The 16,025-nt window shown below is 38.8% G+C and overlaps 1 protein-coding gene across 2 annotated transcripts; it reads left to right on the forward strand.

Annotated features, from left to right (window-relative positions):
- The first annotated feature begins 5,980 nt into the window (after positions 1–5,980).
- LOC103720072 lies at positions 5,981–15,428 on the forward strand. Of its 2 annotated transcripts, XR_005508801.1 has the most exons (4): positions 5,981–7,029; positions 13,992–14,188; positions 14,332–14,595; positions 15,191–15,428. XR_005508801.1 is itself a non-coding variant. In XM_039119806.1 (3 exons), the coding sequence occupies exons 1-3, from the start codon at positions 6,166–6,168 to the stop codon at positions 14,450–14,452; spliced, it is 1,182 nt and encodes a 393-aa protein (XP_038975734.1). In that variant the 5' UTR covers positions 5,981–6,165; the 3' UTR covers positions 14,453–14,699. The 2 variants fall into 2 exon arrangements, 1 of the variants encoding a protein (XP_038975734.1); XM_039119806.1 differs by lacking the exon at positions 15,191–15,428 and having other exon boundaries at positions 14,332–14,699.
- Positions 15,429–16,025: the final 597 nt, after the last annotated feature.

Below are 16,025 nucleotides of genomic sequence, written 5' to 3' on the forward strand. Positions count from 1 at the left end.
CTTTGCTTGAGTTACCTTTAAGGAAGGGTTTCTTTTTATGGAATCTATTCTTACCTCTCATGAATTTTCTGAATTTTCTCCCAAGCACAGCCATCCCTTCTTCATCAATTTCTTCATCATCATCTGAATCTTCCGATTCAGTTAGTTGTTTAGGGGTGGTAGTCTTTAGGGCAATGGGCTTTCTTTTTTTGATCTCATCTTCTGAATTTTGTCTCATTGTCAACTCATAGGTCATGAGTGATCCTAGAAGCTCCTCTAACTGCAGTGTGTTGAGGTCCTTTGCTTCCTGAATAGCGGTTACCTTGGCCTCCCAATTCCTTGGTAGAGACCTGAGAATTTTTCGCACCAAATCAGAGTTAGAATAAGACTTTCCTAAACTCTTAAGCCCATTTATAATGTCAGTAAAACGAGTAAACATATCAGTTATGGACTCGGTAGATTCCATTTTAAACAATTCATACTTGTGTACTAATATGCTTATCTTTGATTCCTTAACTTGATTGGTCCCTTCATGTGTGACCTCAAGTCTGTCCCAAATTTCTTTGGCAGTAGTGCAAGTAGATATTCTATTAAATTCATTAACATCTAATGAGCAGTAAAGCATATTTATAGCTTTTGCATTTAACTGTGCTAGTCTTCTATCACTTTCATTCCAATCCATTTCTGGTTTGGGTATGATAGTGCCCTCTATGTTAAGTGTGGGTGTGTGAGGTCCTCTAGTGATGATTTACCACAGTTCATAGTCTGAAGCTTGAATGAATATCCTCATTCTAGCTTTCCAATAAGTGTAGTTTGTGCCATTAAATAGAGGTGGTCTATTTGTGGATTGCCCCTCACTCATAGAGCATCCCACTTGGGTTGTCATGATCTTTAACTCTTGATTGTTAGATCAATGAGCACTATTAGAGCACCTCGCTCTGATACCACTTGTTGCCCAAGGTGACAATCCAAGAGGGGGGGTGAATTGGTTTCTTCTCAATTTTGGTGTTTTAAAAGCTTTCTTAATTAAGTGCGGTGGTTGCTTTCTTAGATTATTTGAATGAGTTAAACTAGAACAAAGATGGAAGATAATGCAAGAATAAATGTAAACACAAGCACAACACAAACACAACAATATATAGTGGTTCGGTGCTCTCCTTAGCACCTACGTCCACTCCCCAAGCGACCCCTTGGGAATTTACTATAATCTCGCGGATTACAGTTGGATTGTTTTTCGGGCTCACAATCCAAAAATCTTTGTTGGTTTTACGGGCTCACCAACGAACCTATACACTTTGGTTTTCCGGGTTCACCAAAAACCTTTGTTGGTTTTGCGAGCTCACCAACGAACCTTTACACTTTGGTTTTTCGGGTTCACCAAAAACCTTTGTTGGTTTTACGGGTTCACCAACGAACCTTTACAAATAGTTCGACAAACAAAAAGAAAGATTCAAACTCCTAAATGAGCAAATGAAACAATATTAACTACAAAGAAGAGTTAGAAAATATTTATCGCTTTGAAGTGGCTTCTCTCTTCTTTGTCAAGGATGCTTCACTCTTCAAGGGAGGATGGAGCTCTTGATGCCTCTTTGAATCTGCTCAATCCCTTTCTTTGATTCTTGAATGAAGCTCTTGATGAAGAAGATTAGGGCACTTTTGTTTTCTTGTGTACTCTTTGATATTCCTTGCAAAAGTTGTTCTATCTGATGAATAGTGCCCCTTTAAATAGCTTCCCATATCCTTTGGACAAGCCCCAATGGTTAGAATTCAAAAACTAGCCGTTACTGACCTTGGGAAGGACAAAAAGTACATCTGCAGAACTAGCCGTTATGCTTCAGCCCGTGTTTGGGTCGGCTCAACCTGTCCTTGGGTCGACCCAACTTTCACTTGGGTCGACTCAAACATTCCTTGGGTCGACCCTCTCAGAAAACACAGAAACTTGAATTTCAGCCTTCCTTCCCATGGGTCGACCCAACCATTCTTTGGGTCGACTCAAAGTTCACTTGGGTCGACTCAACTTCTTCTTGGGTCGACCCTCTCAGTAATTCCAGAGAACCATTTTCTTTCTGCCTTTCTGTCTTGCCTTTGGGTCGACCCTCTCAGGGTTTGGGTCGACTCAAGCTTGGGTCGACTCAACCACTGTTTGGGTCGACCCTCTCAGTAAATCCAGAGAACATATTTCTTTCATGTTTTGAGGTTCTTGAAGTTTGGGTCGACTCATGCTTACCTTGGGTCGACCCAACTCACTATTCATCTGTGCCAATTTTGCAGAAGTGTGCCAAATGACTTCTTGATGTGCCGGGGTCGACCCAATCATCCTTTAGGTCGACTCAATCTACACTTTGCTGCATCTCAAGGTTAGATTCATTCAAATGAACAAAGACATGTATCTATATCAATTCATACAAATATACTGAGAGTAATGAACTTATAAATGAAGTATCAATTTAACTTATAATATACTCTAGATAATTGCTTGTTAATCATCAAAATAACACTATCATCCTCAAATATAAGTATCAATCTGTTTATACTCAATGTTTTGTAATCATCAAAAAGGGAGAGATTGAGGATGATAGTGTTATTTTGATGATTAACACAATGATTGAGGAAATATCTAATTAGCACTACAAGTTAACGTGATACATCACTACTGAGTTCGACACTCTCGATACATTAGAAGAATGAGATCAAGATGTCTTTCAACGATTAATAATGAGATTAAATTTGTGATAGAAAAGGGATAGAGAATTCTAAATTCTAATTTAGCAAAGTTTCAAGTGAAATGTACTCTTAAGGGCAAAATAGTAATTTTAATTGTTAAGAGTATGTAGCACTACCATGGCATACATTCAAAACTGCTTGAAACATATTTCATTGATTGTGTAGATGAGTCTAACCTAAAGATGCAGCAAAATGTGAAATGATTCGACCCCAACATCGGTGGAATCGACCCGGCACATCATGGAACCATCAGGCACACCTCTGCAAAAATGGCACGGATGAACAGTAGTGGAGTTGACCCTAAGTAAGCTTGAGTCGACCCCAGGAGAGGAGCCGACCCCAAGGAACCTTGAGTCGACCCCAGCTTCAAGCCTCAAGAAAAAAAGTCTCTGGAATTTACTAAAAGGGCCGACCCCAACTTTCCTTGAGCCGACCCCAGATGGAGCCGACCCCAGGAATGCTTGAGTCGACCCCAATGGAGTCGACCCTAACTGAACATGAGTCGACCCTAAGGCTATGTCGTTCAAAATTGTGTCTCTGGAATCCCTGAGAGGGTCGACCCCAATGGAACTTGAGTCGACCTCACTATGGTTTGAGTCGACCCCAAAAGGGTTGAGTCGACCCCAGTGAAAAATAGCTGAAATATAAGGTTCTGTGTTTCCTAAGAGGGCCGACCCCAATGTAGCAGGAGTCGACCCCAGTGAAAGTTGGGTCGACCCCAGTGAAAGTTGAGTCGACCCCAAGTATGATGAACAGTGGTTTGAGTCGACCCTAGGAAAGTTTGGGTCGACCCCAGCACGGGCAGAAGCATAACGACTAGTTCAGCAGAAGTACTTTTTGACCTTCCAACAGCAAGTAACGGCTAGTTTTTGAAATCTAACCAATGAGGGGTGACCAATGGATAAGGAAAAGTATTTAAAGTAACACTATTCATCAGAGAAAAGATCCTTTTGCAAATCAATCAAAGCTCATTCAAGAAAGAAAAAGCCCTAGCATTCTTCATCAAGTGCTTCATTCAAAGAACCAAAAGGAAGTGGTTGAGCAGATTCTAAGAGACATTAAGAGCTCCACCAACCCTTGAAGAGTGAAGCAATCTTGACAAAGAAGAGAGAAGTCTCATCAAAGCGATAACTATATTCTAAACTCTTCTTTGTAGCTCATAGTTGTTATATTTGCTCATCTAAGAGTTTCAACTTTCTTCTTCTTCTTAATCACCTTGTAAAGGTTTGTTGGTGAGCCCGTAAAACCAACGGTGTAGGTTTGTTGGTGAACCCGTAAAACCAACTGTGAAGGTTTGTTGGTGAGCCCGTAAAACCAACATAGGTTTTTGGTGATCCCGGAAAACCAAAGTGTAAAGGTTTTTGGATTGTGAGCCCGGAAAACAATCCAACTGTAATCCGAGGGATTATAGTGAATTCTCAAGGGGTCGCTTGGGGAGTGGACGTAGGTACTTAGGAGAGCACCGAACCACTATACTTCTTGTGTGTTTGCATTATGTATTGTTTTAACTTCACTCACTCATCAATTAACTCAATTAAGGTAGTAAAAATTTTAGAGAAACCAATTCACGCTCTCCCTCTTGGCTTGTCACCTTGGGCAACATCGACCATCAAGATGGTCCCTGTGAGTCTTACCATCCACCAGTGACACCTAACAGCATGTAGTGGCCACCCAGCGAAATGGAATGATTAACCTTTAGGTGCAGTTATCGTATGATACAGTTCTTTTATCGTGGATCCCTACAGATCGGAGGTCATGGATAACTCGTCAAACCCCGTCGTCTGTCATATGTCTAGATTTATTCGACTTGAGTTCGAGAGGGAAAAACTCTTTCTCCACCGTATATACTGCTCCGGCCAAGGTCTTAGAACTCAGTCTTATAAATCACATAGGATCACTCCTCATCTATCAAGGTCGATAGATTCCATGTAGGTGAATACCCTACTCCTACAGTGAACCTACTGCAGCCAATCTACACTACAAAGACCCATATGACTAGAGACCATGTATATGTGCAGTCAAACTACAATAACCTCACTGTGAGTAGCCGAAGCACCGCAGGTCAAAGGACCAGTTACACTATTGCAACATCAAGCAAGTCACTGACGAGTGGATAGACATCCAAGTGACTTCTTGTCTTGGTCACGCTCAGTACCCTTGTTCTCTAACAAGCACCTGCACTATCACTTCAGTGTCCCTACACTATGGACTCGAGTCTCGTCTATCCATAAGGAAAGCGATCTGTGCACTGATCTCATCGGATCGATCACCGTCCTCGTGATGATCCATTGATCAGGAGAATTTAGAATTTAATCACCAATGATACATGGCTCAAATTCTCAATTCTTGAGAATATATATCACCATCTTATTAATTCCTTGGACGATTCATAGACACATAAATAATATGAATGAAAAAGATGCCCATTTATTATTCAATAATAATAAAGTCAAGTACAAAACTATGTCCCAGAATTAATAATGTGTCAGTCAGATTGGCTTCTAGGGCATATATCTAACAAATACGTTGGCATATGATTTGTCTTAAAGGTCGTGTTTAAGATGATTAGTGACATACCGCCAGCAGACTAACGGTCCTGAAGGACTTTGCTGCAAGATGATGCGCAGCTTACTGCAAAAAGATTAGTTGGTGTTATGACCCTGCCATAGAGAACATGTGGTCATAGCTTAGGATCGATAAGATAAATTGAATATTTGAAAAAATTCGAATTCATGAAAAAAGAAATTTTCAGAATTTAAGAAAGATTTGATTTGTATCTTAGTATTGCGTATATACTTATTTTCTGTATATTATTGCCTGATTTATCTAGCTAGAGTGCTCATTGCTTACTGGGTTGTTTAGTTTATTATACGATTTATTATTTTTTTTTCAGATTTATAGAACTAGACTACAAGGGTTTTCAATATGAGAGAACGATTTGAAAAACTCTGACACAAGTTATTCTAGATTAGGGTTTATTTAAATTGATGTTTTATCTTAAAACTATTGTTAGAATTGTGAAATATAGTAAGTTGTGTTAGTTAAAAAAATAAAGTTTGCATATTATTGGTTAATGATTTTGCTGCATAATTATGATATCATATTGAGATGTCTTGAATACTTGTGGGGAGAGTTCTTTATGAGTCGGGGGCATGACAAGTTGACTTGGTGAGTTTGATGAATTAAATGGTTAGATCGGGTCGAAAATTAAATTAATAAATTTATTTATTTATTTATTTGTTTGTTTTAAAGACGGGGAAGAGAAGGTATGTGCGTAGGGTGGAGGGTGAGGGTAACGGCGGGTCGAGCGGGGATGCCCTATCCCCCGATCTTTGCTCTTCGGCGCCTGGTCTCAAATTCAAGTTTCGTTTTGCCGCGGTTTGTTTCTTTCGTTCCGTTTCTTTTTTAATTGAATTGCCCAGCTGAAATCCCTGAAGAAGGGGAGGAGATCGATAGGAAACCATGGCCACCAGCAGCAAGCCTGCCTTCGACGGCCAATCGCTTGAAGAGTTCTTCGCATCCTTCGCCTACAAAGGAGGAGGCGGAGGACATGACGATGGTATCAGGAAGAGGAACAGCAGCGGAGGAGGAGGAGGAGGAGGAGGAGGAGGAAGGGTTGATAAAAGAGTAGGACAGGGATGGCGCCTCCTCAGCCCTAACAACAGCAGCAGCAACAACAGCAACAACAACAATACTCCTCCTCCACCACCACCACTACCATCATCGTCGCTCCAGAGCACTACCAATAGGAAGAAGACCACCATGACAAGACCGGCGAGCATCCTCAACGGCCTGTCGCCTGCCGAGTTCATTGCATCCTTTGCCTACAAAGGAAGAAGGGTTGATGATAGAATAGGAAAGGGAGAAGACCTCCTTAGCCCCGGCACTCCTCCTCCACCGCCGTCTCTCAGGAATAGGAAAAGGAAGATGACAGCCGCCTCCACCACCACCGTCAGACGGGTCACCCGTTTCTTCCCCTGTCCTGCCGAGAGGTTTGTCGTCGTTGATGTCAAGAAAGATATCACTGGGAAGGCGAAAGCCTCATCCAGTGGCGCGGCCACCAGGAAGAGGCCAAGGACGACGGGCAACAAAGGCAGGACGGATGCAAACAGGCAGCCGCAGAAACGCAGCAAGGGGAGGAGAAAGCGGCGCAGCATCCAGCTATCTGCCGAGGAGAAGTACTCGGACGCCTACAGGAGAGTCAGTGATCACGATATGTGGGATGCTCCGCGGTCGTCCCACAACCTCCTGCAAGAAAGACACTGCTTCGATCCCTGGAGGGTCCTGGTTATATGCATCCTGCTCAATGTAACAACGGGCGATCAGGTAGCTTCCCTTTTCTCCCCCAAAAGTTTTATTGGTGAGATGAGTTGCCCTTGCTTGCATAAGGAAGATAACAGAAAAAGTTTTATTCGTTCATTTGCAATGAGTACCAAATTGACGGAAAACCTTGAGAAAAGGCTTTAAACATGAGCAACGAAGTAGCCTAGGGACGTTAGAAAAGATGCCTAGATGTTTTGTTGTCTGCATTCTTGAATTTTTATCACTAGATTTTGGGTGTAATTTCATCACTTTCTAGTTGCCTTAAACATCACTTTTGTGTCATCATATCAAACCTTATTTCTTCCACTCTCCTCTCCAAGCCAATGTTCTGCTTGTGCTATCGCCATGTTCTCCTAATTTTGTTTTGGTACGACCATTGCATGATTTTGCCAAATATATTTTCGAAATTTGAGGTGTTCTTGATGTTACTGAAGGTGCTAGTCTCAGATGCCCTTCATCAATTCTTGCCTAATTTCTCTGGACTTATTTTCCTCCTGTATTCCATCTTCTTTTCTTCTTTAGCCCCTCTCTTTTTTTTCCTGTTTATAAGAAGAATTTCAGATCTTGCAAGATTTGGGACTTACTTGAAACATATCAATTTTATTTTGAAGCCTTAGAGCTGCTAAGGCTGCACTAATATGTCAAATTAGCTGCTTCATGCGGCCCATTCATGATTCTCAAAAAATTTTATCATCCGAACCCATGTCGGTGTTAACTGGACCTGGAGTTTCCTTGATGGAAACATACAATTGCAAAGTTCCTATCGAAACTTGTGAAAATGTATAACTAGTTGTCATTGTTAGAACTAAAAAAGAAACTAATTTATCCACATCATGGATGAATTGCCACATGCCATTGCATGGCCTCTTTACATGAACTTGCTTAGGAAGAGTAGAGGTAATATATAGAAAGGGCTGGAAATGCGCTTGGGCTGGGCTTCGGGCTAGGCCCGACAAAATTCAAATTGAGTTTGGGCTTAAAATGTAGAGCCCATTTGTTTTTTGGGCCGGGCTCGAGTATGTCATTGGCTGAGAATAATGTATCATGCATCATTTACATGTGCTATAGGAGAAAGCCAAATTTTTAACTAGATTATTGCCTTGTGAAGCAATATTATGAAATATTAAATTTCAATCGGGTCTGGCTGAATCTATTCTTGGCCCAAACGGATAATTTGGGATAGGCTCGGGCTCGGGATTGAGCCTGGATTATCCAAAAATTTTGGGGTCTAAGCTTGTCCCGAAGCTCGAGAAAAAATTTGGGCCAGGTTCGAGTAGGGGCATGGCCCAATCCGGCCCGGCCCACTTCTAGCTCTAATTATTTCTTAAGTTATATGTTGTCATAAATCACTCTCATCAGGTTCTCACCATATGATTGTCTTTCTTCTTTCCTATATGGGTAGTAGAAATGCCCATGCAACAGTGGCATATAGTAGTCAACAATTGCTGTGCAAGGTGGTGGTTGTGGGCTTTTCCCTCTTTTTCTTCCCCTTCTCATTCTAGCTACTTTTTTTTCCTCTCTCTCCTTCCTTGCCTTTCTATTTACTAATTTGATGTGCTAGCATATTTTCCAACATGGACAGATGGTTTGTGTAGCATTGCTTCTCCCAAGTTGGAATCACCTTATGTACAAAGCAATCCTCCAATCATAATAACAGAATAAGGTAATATGTTTATGTTTGTTGGCCTTGGCTATTTTCTAATTATCACACAAGGTCATTCTGTACACTTACAGGCCCTTATCACCTTATCACCTTATCAAAATAGTTTTCCTGATGTCTATATCGTTTCCTTACATTGCACTTTTGACTTTGGTTCGTATAGAGCCACAAACAAATCATATATCATCAGCTTTCTATATCTGTAGTTACGATCATATAATTGAGGGTCTTAACCTCAGCTACGAATCTAATTAGTTCGTGTTTGAGATTAGAATCTTATTTCTCACATGATAGCCCAATATTAGATATTCATTGATTTTGAAAAATTACTCAAGACACTTAATGGCATCCCATTGCTATAGGCATGTCTATCACCTTCATTGCTATAGGAGGCAAGCCATAGGAACCTTATTGATCCTTAGGGATTTAGAATGTAGAAAGATCTGCAGCGCATATCTTATGGAAAGTGGGTTTAAGATCAAATGGTTATTAGATCCGATTCACCATGAGCCAAGAGGGTTGGGCTTTATTTTAGAAGAAACTTCAAGTTTGCCCTCAGTGGTTCAAAAACAGACCTGATATTTATTTAGTGTGTGAGGTGCTACATGTGTATCATGTGTGTGTCATTGCACTCATGCATATATACATATGAACATATATACATATGAAGATACATATATATATGTATGAAATTTGTGCCATGTCCTTAATTTTCTAAGCTTGCTATGCCAGACACTTTATGACACATGGGCATTTGACACTCATGTGCTGTGTCCTGATAACAATGCATCTTATGTTATAGAACACCACACACGCCTCCCAAATTTTAAATCCACCTCATTCAAGTGCTAACTACACTTTCAATACAATTGAACATCAAAGTAGTGTAAATATTTCTTTAATCAAATCAACCTAACAAAGGAAGCTTTTTTTTCCCTCTTAAAAGTTAAACAAATAGCTCCGTTTCTCTTTTTAATGTAACTTTCACCTTTTGTAACTAGTTTGTTTAACAAGGTTGGAAAATTTGTGACTTTGGTCAACTTGCACGCTTAGTTTTATGACTCATGTTAACTTGATAGCTAAGGCAACTCATGCATATAGACATGCATAATTTCCTTTATTTAATCACCTAATCAACTTTTAAGTGATTTAAACATCTATGATTAATGATCTAGTCATTTAATAACAATGGTTAAATAAAGACATGCACAAGCATATATATGTATGTATATATTTATATACACATGTATGCATGCATGCATGTATCAAGGTCTTAAATAATGCGGGATAGGTTTGTCCTAGTATTTTTTTTTTCCATGGATGAGACACCTTTCATACCAACACTCAGGATGGTAAACGACTCGCCCCATCTCGGCCCATTCCTGGTGGACATCAAGCTGTTCCACCATTATTTAAAAGCTTGGTACTATGTATCTATATGTATACATGCGTATATAAAATATGATGATGAATTATTTGTTAATTTGTCAAGGTTTATGGTAAAATCTTATACTTAGCAGGTATATCCCTAAATCCTAATGCTCAAACTATATGCATGCAAGCATGATGCACATAAATGGATGGATGGATACATGCTTGCATGCATGTGTGTATGTATGCATTTCATGTATGGATGCATGCATGCATGCATGTATGCTTGTATGTATATATGTATATATGTACGTATAAATGATGCCTGTAATCTCAAACACAATGTGCCTAGAGTAAATAGGGAGTTTTGGAGCTCCATATATTTGGGTCATCGCATTATGGACCAATGTGAATGGATTGCGCTATCCATAGTAGTATGTTACTTTGTTATCAAGAGATTTTGGAAGCAATGTTTTCTTGATGACCTATACTAGCTTGTCTAAGAACAATGTCTATTGACAAGATTTTCTATCAAAAGTGGTTTCTTGTTGAAAGGTCTTAGAACCAACATCTTGCTTTCCTTGTAATCTTATCAATCCCTTCTTTCCAATCCTTATTGGCAAAATGTTTGATTTTGTTCGTTCACCACACCTAAAAGTGATGGATGCACAAATCTTGTAAAAGGCGGCCTGACACTATCCAAAACTTTATGATGGACAAGGTTTCGAAGTGGGATGTGTAGGTTTTGGTGGAAAAGATGTGGATCTTCCTTCCTATGGTTTGACGGATGTCCCTTTTGTGATTTCACTATAGAATTAGTTGTAATTGATTGATCTTTCTTCTTTGGAAGACCATACTTGGAATTATGCTCTTGTAACAATAATTTTGCATCAGATAACCTTCATAGTTTTATAATTGTTTCTTCTTATTGAAGAAGATATCATCTTAAACTTTGTATGGATTGGGTTTGCAATGAATACCGCATTGATGCAAGACCTAGAGCTAGAGTTTTGAACAAATGCGATGAAGCGGCCTAGGAATTTTGAAAAAGAGGATTTAGATGTTTGCAATTCTGAATTTTTTGAACAATGTTTAGATTTTAGCTCTAGTTCAAAAACATTTGAATATTATTAGCATTGACATGCTACAAACTTCAATTTGAATTCACCATAATGAACATTGCTTTTACTAGATACATGTAAACGATCTCTTTTAACAAGAATGTAGATTGTACAATTTGAAATGATAATTGTAACCTTTGTTTAATGCAACATGTAGATCACGTGAAATATATTAAGATTTTAGTATAGCCATTTCCAATAATCATGTCCGGGATGTCCTACTCCTTTTCTTCGGAATGAGCGCGGAATAGGATTCATGTGTGAAGTTGTTTTATAGTGGGCTTAGAGGATTTACAAAAGATTAGTGCTTATAGTCAAGCATCATTGAATAGCCTTTGATGCCTTTCACGAGGGATGATGTAAAATCTGAGTAAACAAAAATAATAAAGTGGGAAAATGTTGAGATTTCTTGATAGACTTCTTCAATAATTGCGTCATTTCTAGACTTATAATTAAATCTTAAAATGTTGTAAATTATATAACAGAAATATTTCATTTTTATTTTTTAATGATATTAATTTTCTATGTTCTCAATATTTTTATCTTAGCATCAGAACTTCAAGTTGCTTTGGTCAACCTGTGAGCCAACACGGTGCCAACTTGATTAGACTTGACTCAATCCATATTTGAAGACTCGTGAATTGGGTTGGGTTCGAAAATTGGACCCGATCTAAAAATCTGGGTCAGATCTGGATCTTTTTCTCACCTAATTGAATCCTAATGTCATTCGGGTGTAGTTTGGGTCAAGAAAGGATGGGGCCGATTCAAAATGGACTCACCTGAACCCGAACGTTTTGGGTTTGGTTCGAATCAATAATATACAACTTAGTAAGCGTCAATTTAAGTTTCCCATGATGCTTGGGTTACTATGGAAGCTTGCCATATTTAAAATGTTTCCCATAATGGCTTGGTCTCCTTTTGGATTGCTTGGCTTATTATGGTAGTTTGGATAGATTTATGGCATCTTGGGTGGAATTTGTTAGTTTCGGTGCCGACAAGGCAGTATGAATTCTTCAATGATGCCATATAAATCCTCCTTGATGAATCGGTAAATCGGATGAGGTCACACTAATCCTTCTTCCTACGGATATAAATAAGACCACATAATTTACTTGAGGTCCTTTGGCCAAGCGTCCCTATATCATTATTGTTAATTTTAATGAGGCCACATATACCACTTACCAAATGTCTAAAAAATTCCTCATCAATAATTTGGACAAGGTTGAATGTAACAACTCTCTAGAGGTCCGCATATAACTTCGGGTATGGTATTCATTTTAGTTATCAATTCTTTTCATAAAAAGAATTAACTTTTTCTATTTGATATAAAATGAAAAATGGATATAGTTTTATTTCATTCCTTTTAAAATATTTTAAAAAATTACTATCTAACATAATTGAAGATATCAATAAATTTTACGTATTTTGTATATATCATATAAGTATTTTTTTTAGAAAAAGGGGATGGCTCAAGATTATTTTCTATTTATGTTGTAATTGAAGAAACTATAAAAGGTATACCCATGTGATTTGAAGGATATTGTTTAATATAGAAGATGTATCACTAATTATTCAATTCTTGTAATCACATTATGGTTCAAAGTATTATTGACTCCATTATTGTTTGATTGTGAAATTAAAGCTTGGTGAAGGTTGTAAACCATGAAAAAACTCACCTTGGATGGCTTGTTCCATCTTGATGATGCTGATGTCGAAGCAAGTTGAAGTTTCCTACTAGCTGAATCCTATATTAATTTGCTCAAATTAATGAACCAGGAAGGTTATAAGAAAATTGAAGGGAGGGTGGGAACAAATTGTTATCCGAATTGATAGCAAAGCCCAAAAAGAAGGCAATGTATTTGCCAAAGCTTATTCACTCGGATTTGCATGATATTGATCATGACCATGTGGAAGAATAGTTGGTACTGATCAATCTTGATCTTCAGGTCAAAGCTTTGGAAAGTAGGAAAATAGCCATAACTATGGTAAATACAACGGACCTTCAACATTGATCATGACTTCCTTATTGACCATGGTGGAGCAAATTCGATATACAAGTACGCGAGCATGTATGGTGCCACAGCCAACCTACAATCGGATGCAAGTGCAATGGTGATGCTGAGAAATTATTTGGTTACTCTGACTATAGTAACACATTGTAAGTGATTGCATAACCATAAAAGAAGAAACAAACAATGTTCCGATCTGTTGCTCTGTTTCCTTTCTTTCGGTCTTCCTAAATTGACCAATGGCAAGATCTTTGGGAACTTTATGTTCAATGTTCTTCAAATCCTGTTTTATGCTGCACCATACTCCAACTGTTGGAAATAATCTGATGAGGGCAGATATATCATAGAACCTTTGGCGAACGCATAATCTTAAAAGGATAAGATAAAGTGGGAAAACAACTTGGGTGCAGAGTTGAATGGCTTAATGGGAAACCTAAAAGTTCAAAAAAAGAAAAGAAAGGAGGGAAAATAAGCTGCATATATAGCATACCTGATATCTGGGAATGAACTGGATTTTCTTGTTTGAATTAATTCTCTCCCTGCACAGTGTTCTTGCTTGCTAGATTCCTAGATAGGTTGCTACTGCTCTTTCCTTAGCGACTGGCCAGAATGAAATGCTGATATATACATGCTGAGTAGTAGAGAGACCACATCCCCCCTGCCCCCCATAATAAAGCCTTCAAAAGGTCTTTTTCTAATATGGAAAAAAAGACAAGGGAAACAAGTTCCAAACAAAAATTGAACATGCATATAGATTGTACTTGTCATGGCCGTCGGCCGATTCACGTGTCACCTCGGGTGCAGGTTCGAAAAGTATTGCCAGGTTTTTTCCTTCAGTTTCCTGATGCAAAGTCCGTGAACAAGAAACTGAAGGAGCAGATAGTGGATAAGTTGCGGAGCCTGGGCTTGCAGTGGAAGCGTGCTCAGTTGATCATTGATCTTTCTGAACGTTACTTGAAAGGTGACTGGACTCATGTGACCCAGCTCCCTGGCATTGGCAAGTGAGTGGATCTAACTTTAACCTCTTTGTTTCCATCAAATTATTTGAGGTTATTTTTGTGTTTCTTGTTCAATTTCCCCAACATCTGGCTAGAATATTCATAGTGGACTGACATGTTTTGCTGCTGTCTTGTCTACTCCACAGGTATGCTGCTGATGCATACGCCATATTTGCTGCAGGCAAGCTAGAACAGGTGAAACCCCAAGACCATAAATTAGTTGAATACTGGAAGGAAGTTGGCGAGATGTTATGCAGAAAAAGCTGACTGTCACGAGTCCTTTTGGAGCTTAGTTTTATGTTTGTAATGGTGGATGTTTTGTTTACTTTTGAGGTGCCAGTTGGCATGAATGCTTGACAGCCAGTTAGAGGCATCTGAGTTCTCTCTTTTGATGTAAGGAATGACAAGAGGTATGCATCTGGTTTGGCTTTATCTAGTTTTGTAAGCTATGATTTCGTGCGTCTATGGTTCAGGTTACTGATTGTCTCTATGCTGATGGCACTGCTTGGGTTTATGTTCTCTCATTGGTTAGGTTTATGCTTTGGAATTGCTAATAACTAGTTTGTGTCGTATGATGCATGTGAGAGGACTATGTTTAGCTCTTGTTAAACTATACATGTACTACATGGGATGACTGATCGTTTGTGATTTATTGGTCGAAATTGGACTTTGTTGCTCTTCATTTTTCTTTTTTATGTTGGAGACTAGATTTTTCCCCTTTCTAGATAATTGTGAAATTTCTCCCTCAGTAAGTGTTTGATGGCATTTGTAAAGCACTTACATTCTCCAGTTCATTCCTATTCATTTTCCATTTGTCAGGATTCCCATTTTGATACTCTGATTGATCAGAATGAATAGAAGCATCCACGTAGTCACCGTCACTATTTTCCATAAGGCATGATCCTGCCTTGGATAATAATTCATTTTGAGACAGTTGTGCTTCTTCGTTAGTTTGCTTACCCTGTGCATTGCAGGCAATTGACTGGGGTTCTTGTATATTTGCAGAAAATTCATCAGGGTGTTTACTGTGCTATGATCCATCTTCTGTAATTATGAGTCTAACAAAGGAATCACTTGCAAGATTACTAAAAAGGGCAAGTCCCCTTTACTATCATTCTTTTCATAGTTTCCTACACACAGCACGGTACTATAAATAGCTTGCTTCGAGCATTGGCTTTAGAATAATCTTGTTTCTCTTTGGAAGCAACTATAAATGTTTTGGTTAATGCTAATCAGTTAGAAGCAACTATAAATGTTCTGGTTAATGCTAATCAGTTAGAGCTTTCTGTCTGTTTGGTGGCAGAATCCATATTGGCGCTACAGGACACATCAGAATCACAGGACAATGTTTGATGTGCAAACTGTTCATCACTTCCCAATTGATTGCACTGCAATCAGTACCAGGACCGGGAACTTGGCTGCCATGAAACAAAACATATGGTTCCAGGGTACTACCTGTAGAAGGAAGCATAGATTCATCAAGTAGCCTGGCAACTTTGATGGAATATCAGCAATGAATTAGTGCCAAAAGATCAGAAAATAACATATGAAAGATTTCGTAAGACAAACCAGAATTCGAAATAATATCAGCACCAAAATGAACGTGTGACTTTAATTAGCATATTTTGTCGGTTTCAAAACCATATTTACTTATCAACAATAACATACTTAAGGATGAACACAAAAGGCCAAGAAATGATTTCCGTATATTAAGGATAGCAATAAAATAGACAGGTTGCAAGAGAATCAAGATGGTTGTCTTTTTCAAATTTATATCATTCCTTTCGTACACTTTATTCGCCTGTAAGTGGAAATGCAAATCACCCACTTGGAAGCAAAA

Source organism: Phoenix dactylifera, unplaced genomic scaffold (assembly GCF_009389715.1).
Source record: "Phoenix dactylifera cultivar Barhee BC4 unplaced genomic scaffold, palm_55x_up_171113_PBpolish2nd_filt_p 000620F, whole genome shotgun sequence".
Classification (NCBI taxonomy): domain Eukaryota; kingdom Viridiplantae; phylum Streptophyta; class Magnoliopsida; order Arecales; family Arecaceae; genus Phoenix; species Phoenix dactylifera.

Coding starts and splice junctions, on each gene's coding strand:
- LOC103720072 (XM_039119806.1), top strand. CDS start 6,166: ATGGCCACCAGCAGCAAGCCTGCCTTCGACGGCCAATCGCTTGAAGAG. Junction 7,030..13,991: donor ATGTAACAACGGGCGATCAG/GTAGCTTCCCTT, acceptor CCTCGGGTGCAG/GTTCGAAAAGTATTGCCAGG. Junction 14,189..14,331: donor CAGCTCCCTGGCATTGGCAA/GTGAGTGGATCT, acceptor TCTACTCCACAG/GTATGCTGCTGATGCATACG.